General features: G+C 39.0%; 1 protein-coding gene across 1 annotated transcript in view; it reads right to left on the bottom strand.

Moving 5' to 3' along the window:
- Positions 1 to 6675, bottom strand: part of LOC104048711 (transient receptor potential cation channel subfamily V member 6) — a 28115-nt gene extending 21440 nt beyond the window's left edge. Inside the window, exon 1 of the mRNA XM_009509254.2 lies at positions 5828 to 6675. Coding sequence (XP_009507549.1) covers positions 5828 to 5958 — 131 coding nt within the window. The 5' untranslated portion in view covers positions 5959 to 6675. The remainder of the gene's footprint in view (positions 1 to 5827) is intronic.
- Between the last annotated feature and the right edge of the window lie 896 nt (positions 6676 to 7571).

Below are 7571 nucleotides of genomic sequence, written 5' to 3' on the forward strand. Positions count from 1 at the left end.
CTGACATTCTACTACAAGAGTCATTCACGGAAGAGAACTTTCCTATTGTTTGCTCTAGTTTAAGCTAGGCATCTGCTGGCTCCATGCTTTATCCACATCAGTCAGTGGACACCAGTCAGTGAATGAGGGTCTAAAACAATTCTTTTTAACCAAACTGTAAATTCATCAGCAGGATATTATTTCAGCTTTCTTTCTTTCCCTGCTGTGCTGCTCAGAATATCCATGCTCAACAGTCCATCATGAAATTGCCAAAGGAGATTCACCTCCCTTCTTTCTGCTAGTATGTTTATGTAAATTTGTGCAAGACTTCAGGAAAACATTAAAAGGATTAAAAGAAGTGTGCATTAAAAGGAGTGTGGCCAGCAAATTGAAAGAGGTTATCCTTCTCCTCTACTCTGACCTAGTGAGACCACATTTGGAGTACTGTGTCCAGTTTTGGGCCCCCCAGTTAAAGAAGGATGTGGAACTGCTCAAGCAAGTCCAGCGGAGAGCTACGAAGATGATCGGGGACTGGAGCATCTTTCCTTATGACGAAAGGCTGAGAGACTTGGGTTTGTTTGGCCTGGAGAAGAGGAGACTGAGGGGGGATTTAATAAATACCTATAAATATCTAAAGGGTGGGTGTCAGGGCAATGGGACTGAGCTCTTTTCAATAGTTCCCAATGACAGGACAAGGGGCAATGGGTATAAGTTGGAACACAGGAAGCTCCACCTCAATATGGAAAAAACTTCTTTCCTGTGAGGGTGACAGAGCAGTGGAACAGGCTGCCTGGGGAGGTTGTGGAGTCTCCTTCCCTGGAGACATTCAAAACCCACCTGGATGCGTTCCTGTGCCCCTTGCTGTAGGTGTCCCTGCTCAAGCAGGGGTGTTGGACAAGATGATCTTCAGAGGTCCCTTCCAACCCCTACCATTTTGTGATTCAGTGATTCTGTGAAAGCAGAGGAGTGCTCAGAGGAAACTAGCCAGCCAGAAAGAGAATCAATGCAATCATCTAACAGGATGATGAAGAATGACTTAGGAAGCAATATCACAAAGTGAAAAGCAGGCAGATAACAGGGGCTTGGACAATCAACACAGGGACAGAGTTAGAAAATTTCTTCAGCAAATTAACTGGAACCTCTTGTGCATGTATGTCAAAGCCCCCTCAGCTGACAGTAAACAGCATTTCTCTGAAAATAAACAGGTTACTAATTGCCAATGCTACTATGCGAGAAACTGACAGGGAAGTTTTAACCCTTCAGATGTTTAGCTGTCTACCACACTAAGCAATAGAAATCTTGCTCCATCACCTCCAGCAGGGCGATCTCCTTGCATTAATCTCCTTTTTAAAATTCTGCATTTGAGACTATCCTAAGAATAATCTTATACTAGAACTGGATTAACAGTTCAGCAGATGTTAATTATTATTTATTATCACTGAGCTATTAATAAAACAATTTTTTTTTTTGTCTGAAGCATAACCTCATCCTGCATAAACCTTACAACCCTCTTCAATACAGATTTTCTTGCAGTATTATTCTAGGTTGTGTTCCTCACCCTGTGTCTACTTAGTTTTCTTTAACAACTTTTTCATTTGAGGTGATTTTTTTCAGATGACAAATTTTATGTTTACTTCTTCACAAGAAAACTTTTAGCCAAGTTTAAGGAAAATAGCTACCTAAATCTGTGAGCCTAAGCCACATCTTAGGTACTGATGTCAGATGTGTGTATGTCTGTGAATTGTTGGGAAAATGTGAGTTCTGGAGGACCTGTACACTTGTGAAGTTAAGGAGGCTTGTCCTCCATTATTAGAGTCAAAATTTTTGTAGGATGAAGGTGTAACAGCATAAGAAAAGACCAGAAATCCTGCCAATGATGCCTTTGACTTTATTTTACATGCAGCAGCAGAGTTTCCTACAGGCTGTTCTTTGCATCTTGACCACTCAGAGGCACTGTTATTGAAACATATTACAAGTGAAGTGGTGGAACTGGGAGCTGGCATCTTTATTTCACTGCCACTGTTGGGAGCAAAGGAACTAATTAATACTGACAGTCATTGTGGATTTTAAAACAGGACAGTCCTACATTAATTTGTGCACTAAAAACTCAGTAATGTTGTTTAGACAAATGAACAGCAAAACTATGGTGACATCTCTCATTCATTACCAGCTTGAGAAAGATTAGTCTAGAAGCTGAAGGCTCTCTGTGTCCCTGTACAGCTCTTCAGGAACTCAGTTTAATAGCATTAGGCTAAGATACTGTTTATTTTTGCCATGTTTGTTTTCAGGGTAAGCAAAGCACTGCACTAATATATCTGTGAGACTAAAGAGCCACAAAAAATTTGGAAACTAAAGGGGATATAAAGTTTTTATTGCAACAAGTTTTAAATTACCATAGCTCTGTGTAAGTTATGCAAATTGTCCCAAGAACCTCTAATGCATTATTTCTCATAGCACAGATTTCTGTAGTTAATTAATGTATAAAAAAGCATTGGTTTGTTCTTGTGTTGTGTTTTTTTTAATGTACCACACAAGTTAAATGTTTTACTGTCACTAGACCATCCCACAAAGGCCAGGGGATACCACTAATCCCTAAGCAGCACTTGAGAAAAAGAAGAGACACATAGAAGATAATTCATCAATCAAAGTTATAGAGGCAGGCAAAAGCAGAAAGAAAAATATAACATAATTGTCCTGGATCCATGTACTCGTTTGCTGTAATTTATTTCAGTTATTTTTTATGAACAGTGCAATTCTTATATGGTGGAATTTCTGAAATTACATGCTTGAGAGATTTGTTTCACATTTCCTTAGAACATCTTATACTGAAAGCCAGACTAAAATAAATCAAGCAGTGGCTGTCATAATTTCTGGAAGATCTATTAGACTGTGACAGGCATGTGATTCCTCTTCACCTCTATCAGGCCTGAGTTTTCATAAGTATTTATCTCCATGTTTCCCATGATTATGAACTATGTTGGGTTTTTATGTTCATAAGCTCCAGGCTATGTAGATCACAGACTTTACTTCCAAAGATAATACTAGAAAGGACATATGAGATGTGACCACTCTCCCTGGGACTCCACACTGAGCTACAGGCTGTTTAGAAGGAGAGTCTTGAACAGAAAGCAAGCAGCAGAGCAAGGCAAAACAAACTCAAAGTCCCCTTTAATATTAAGAGATTGTATCACATTTCCTGAACTTGGATGTCCCTTTAGGAAATGTTTTACAGCACAGGATTAAGCCAAAGAAAACCCTCACTGGATAATGCTGAGATCAACTGCCAATAAGATTCAAGAAACACATGAAGAAAGAGAATGGACAGCAATTCTGGTGAAGGTGAGAACTACCAAAAGTTAGCTTTCAGGTACTATCATCATCAGTTTTAGGACAGTAAAAACCATTGTTCTCTTGCAGACTTTCTGTGTGCAGTCAGAGCATACTAGTTAAATAGTAACATATTTACCACCAGCTTTCAATAAGATAATAGTAGGATTTAATAGCTGCTTATTACTGTATGTATTCTAGCACCATTAACACTAAGAAGAACTCAAGCTGAAGCCACAACACTACAATTCCACATAATAAAATTACAGGCTGAGGTAAAACCCCTCTTGGCTTACAACAGTTTTTCCACAAAATCAAATGTTTTATAAGAGTAGTCCCCATACACAAGTCACCACAGAAGGTTTTCCTATCATCTTTTTCTATCTGTACATAATTAAGAATATGAAAGCAATAAAACTGATTCCAGTAATCTGGAAAATGATCATTTTTTTCTCCTCAAACTCTGAGCATCTCTGGGGACAAGAAAGGAAAGGAAAGAGTAGGGTAATAAGAGGGAGAAATGGTCCTGTTCCTCTTTAGGAAAAGACTATGCACATATTTGCACCATGTAATTCCTGACGAAATAGCAGAAGGTTAATTTATGTTAGTCAAAAGCTGTGGGAAACATATAGACCTAAAATGGAAGGGAACAATTGCATCCCCATGCAACTGTGATTTCACAGACAATGATATCATATGCACTACCTGTGTTATGCAGAGTTTTATAAAGAAACACAGAAATGTTACTTTTGGGGACCACTGGGCTTGCACTACAGTGGTATAAGAGAAGTTTAGGAAGTAGAGTTTATATACCCAACAGTTTTTCTGTTTTTCTCTATCAGTAGCAACACACAAGGTGTTCACAGGCCTGCAGCACATGACTAATGAGGATTGTCAAGCAAAGAGATGGTTGAATGGCAGTCTAACAGCATTTAGGGAGCAACTCAAAGGGACCCAACACTCCTTGGTAACAGCAGAAGGTAAAACAAGGGGCTACAGCATCCAGTGATGATTTTGGAGGTTCAGGTTTAACATTAGGAAAGAAATATTTTTCACTAAGAGGTTACTACAACACTGTAACAGGTACCTAAAGACATGGTGGGATCTCTGTCCTGGGAGCCTTTCAAGACTGAGGTAGACAAAGACAAAGCATTGTGAACTACTGCTGGCAATAGTACAGCTTCAAGTGGGAGGTTAGATAGAGACCTCCACAGGTCCCTTCCACATATCTATGACTTTAAAAAATGAATATAATGTTATAATTATAAAATTATTAATATATTTAGACTTCTTTTGCACACATTCATTTGGATATTACAGAATCGGCTAAGAATTTATTTTTCAATTACCTGTGATGCTTTTCATGAACATACCAAAATGTAAACACTTCAGCGCTCTGTGGAGACACTATTGTTCCCACTGTCCCTCCCATTTTATGTGTATTTAAGTCCCACTGATCTGAAGTAAAACAGAACAGGCTTTTGTTATTTGGTCAGAAGTTAAATGATGATATACATGTGTTCTTTCCCTGAAGACAGATATGTACATGTGTCTCTCTTAAGGGCCAAAATTTCTATACATATATGTATAGAAATACATACATATATATATGTATACATATGTACGTACATACATACATATATAAAAATTTCTATACATATATGCGTGTTTACATACATACATAATTACAGAGAGAGATATTTTGTCCCACAGAGCCACCTTTTTATCCCCTGAGATGTTCAGAGCTTTGTGAGGAAAAAGAAAAACCCAAATTTTAAAGAGACCAGAAGGAATTTGTTATTTGAGTACTGCAGTTTAGTGCATGCAAAAATGACAAGAACCAATGAAAAACAGATTCATCTGGATTTCCATTAATAGTCCTGCATTCCTGTGTGTGGAAAGAGCAACCTGCACAGCAGTAATAAACAGCCTTGAGTTAGTATTTACACATGAAGACACAGGCAATCTTCTTGATACTGTAAGGTCTAAGAGGAGTCACTGTACATGTTGACACCCTGGCCATGGGTGTGGGAAACAGCAGTCTGACCCAGGAAGTGACTGTCCAACAGAATGTAGAACAACATTAATTCCACTCTATCCCACAGGCAACCTTCAGAGAGACAGAAAGCAGAAACCTTGCAAAAACCTTATAATTTCAGCTGGCTGCAGCATATATGCCACAAACACTCTTAATAATAATTAAAAAACCCAAACAAACCCTCACGCATTTTCTTGAGAGCTTTACCAATGAAGCAGTAAAGACAAAAGTATGTTATTAATTTGTGACTGAAGCCCTGCACTCAGAGTAATTCAATTGCAACCTAGTAGACCCACCTGTGAAAGCAGATAAGATTGGAACTCCAGAAGCATTCCACCTTGAAAGAAGAAATCTGATATAGAAAAGTGCTCCGGGGTGGTTTAAAGTTTATCTACTGGCAGAAAAGCCTAAGGAAAAGAGTGAGAATCAGCTACAGGGAGAGAGCAGAAGAAGAAAGGAAGACAAGGCTGAAATGCACCGTACCTTTTCTGCTGGAGTAAGTAGATTTCATCCAGATGTTTATCCCAGGATTTTTTGCCTTGCAACTTCTGACTTATTCCATTCCAGATCCGGAAATAGAAGGGCTTGCTATCCCCAAATAAAGGTACCCCCATGGCGCGTCCTTTTTCTCTTTTGCCTAGCTGCCTGAAAGCCAGCAATCCCCACTTTGAAAAAAGTAAGGGAAGGCTCACTACAGGTCACCACTCCTCCACCTCCAGTCTGTTACTTACAGAGCAGAGTGTCTGTCAGCTGCATTAGTTGATCAAAGCACATATAAAACCACAAAACAAAACCACTTGCCCCTAGCAGACCATACCCTTAGCCTCATTAAGTACTTAGTTTCCAAAATAGCCCAACCCAAAGGTGTGTCTGATTTAGAAGTAGCTCACCAGCAACCTTACCCCTCACAAAGACCCTGTACAGCATTGAAGAATTCATACAGCATCTACGTCCTAGGCTTCTAGTATTTAGTTTCTGAAGTCTAGAATTTAGAAGTAATCATCCTCCTTATGTATCTCTGAATTCCTCTGGAAAGCAACATCTAAGCAATTTTGAAATAAACAGCTGAACAAGTCAGGCAAAACACCTTTTAGGTGAGTGAATATGTGGGAATGTGCCCTAAAAGACACTGCACTCTGGGAAGGTAGTATAGAGGAGGACACACCTCCCACCCCAACTGTCTGCAAATCCCATTAAAGAAATTATTATTATAGACTCCACCTTCTCTGTGTCAAACACAGTCACTTTACTTCACAGGTTGGAAGAAGAGTTAATGTAGATTAATGTGTAAACTTTGCATACTTCATTTTCCTTCAGTGTTCTACAATGTCTCATTGTATCTTCACATTTCTTCCAGAAAAGCTTATTTAGGAAAGGGATGAAAATTTCTATTTATCAAAAAATAGGGTTTGGTATAGAAAAACATCATCAAGGTCATGGGGGGGGTGTCTGCAAAGCTGTAGGCAAAATATCAAAATGAAGAGAGGAGACATTCTTCCTGTGAAGAAGCTGGAATCAGCAAGGGTGGGATGGGGGAAGCTCCTAGTTTCTCATCTTCTTTCCCTAAAGACTTGTCCCAGTATCCTTGCATCTTGAATCAAGAGAAATGTGCCTTCATTCTTAGTCCTGCTGTAGAGGCAAGGGATTCTGTTCAGGGTGCCTGGACCTAGGCAGAATCAGTAGGTAAGGGAGAAAAGTGTGTGAAGCAATAGGGCTGAGTCATCTCTTTGAAACTCCTGGTTTATTTAGAGGTTACTTAGACTTACAAACACAAGATTCGTATCCAAACTTCTGTAAACTCATGGTGTATCCTATCCTATAAAAACGTAAATCACCACACAGAAAAAACAGTGCTTTAAAGTAAACTTGAGGAGTCATATCCTAAAATGTAAGATTCACTGAATTCTCCCATTCTAGGAGGAAGCGTCAAGTTAAACCGTCATAATTGGAAAAATTTATTACTTGTTACATTGAGAGGTTAGAGCATAACACCAGCCAGATATTATGAGCAAAACGTAAGGGTTTTTTTTAACAATATCAATAATGTATCCCTCCTAATATTCTTGAGGGGTGGAAGCAACTCCACTCAAAGTTGAGAAAGATATTTAACATTGACATGTTAAGTGCCTATGATAGACAAACACAATCCCTATTTTGCTGGGCTGTTCTCCCAAACAGAGAATACTTTCTACTGTCTCTCTGAGGAGTAAAGCCCTAGAAGACTGGT

The sequence above is a fragment of the Phalacrocorax carbo genome, chromosome 1 (genome assembly GCF_963921805.1).
Source record: "Phalacrocorax carbo chromosome 1, bPhaCar2.1, whole genome shotgun sequence".
Classification (NCBI taxonomy): Eukaryota; Metazoa; Chordata; class Aves; order Suliformes; family Phalacrocoracidae; genus Phalacrocorax; species Phalacrocorax carbo.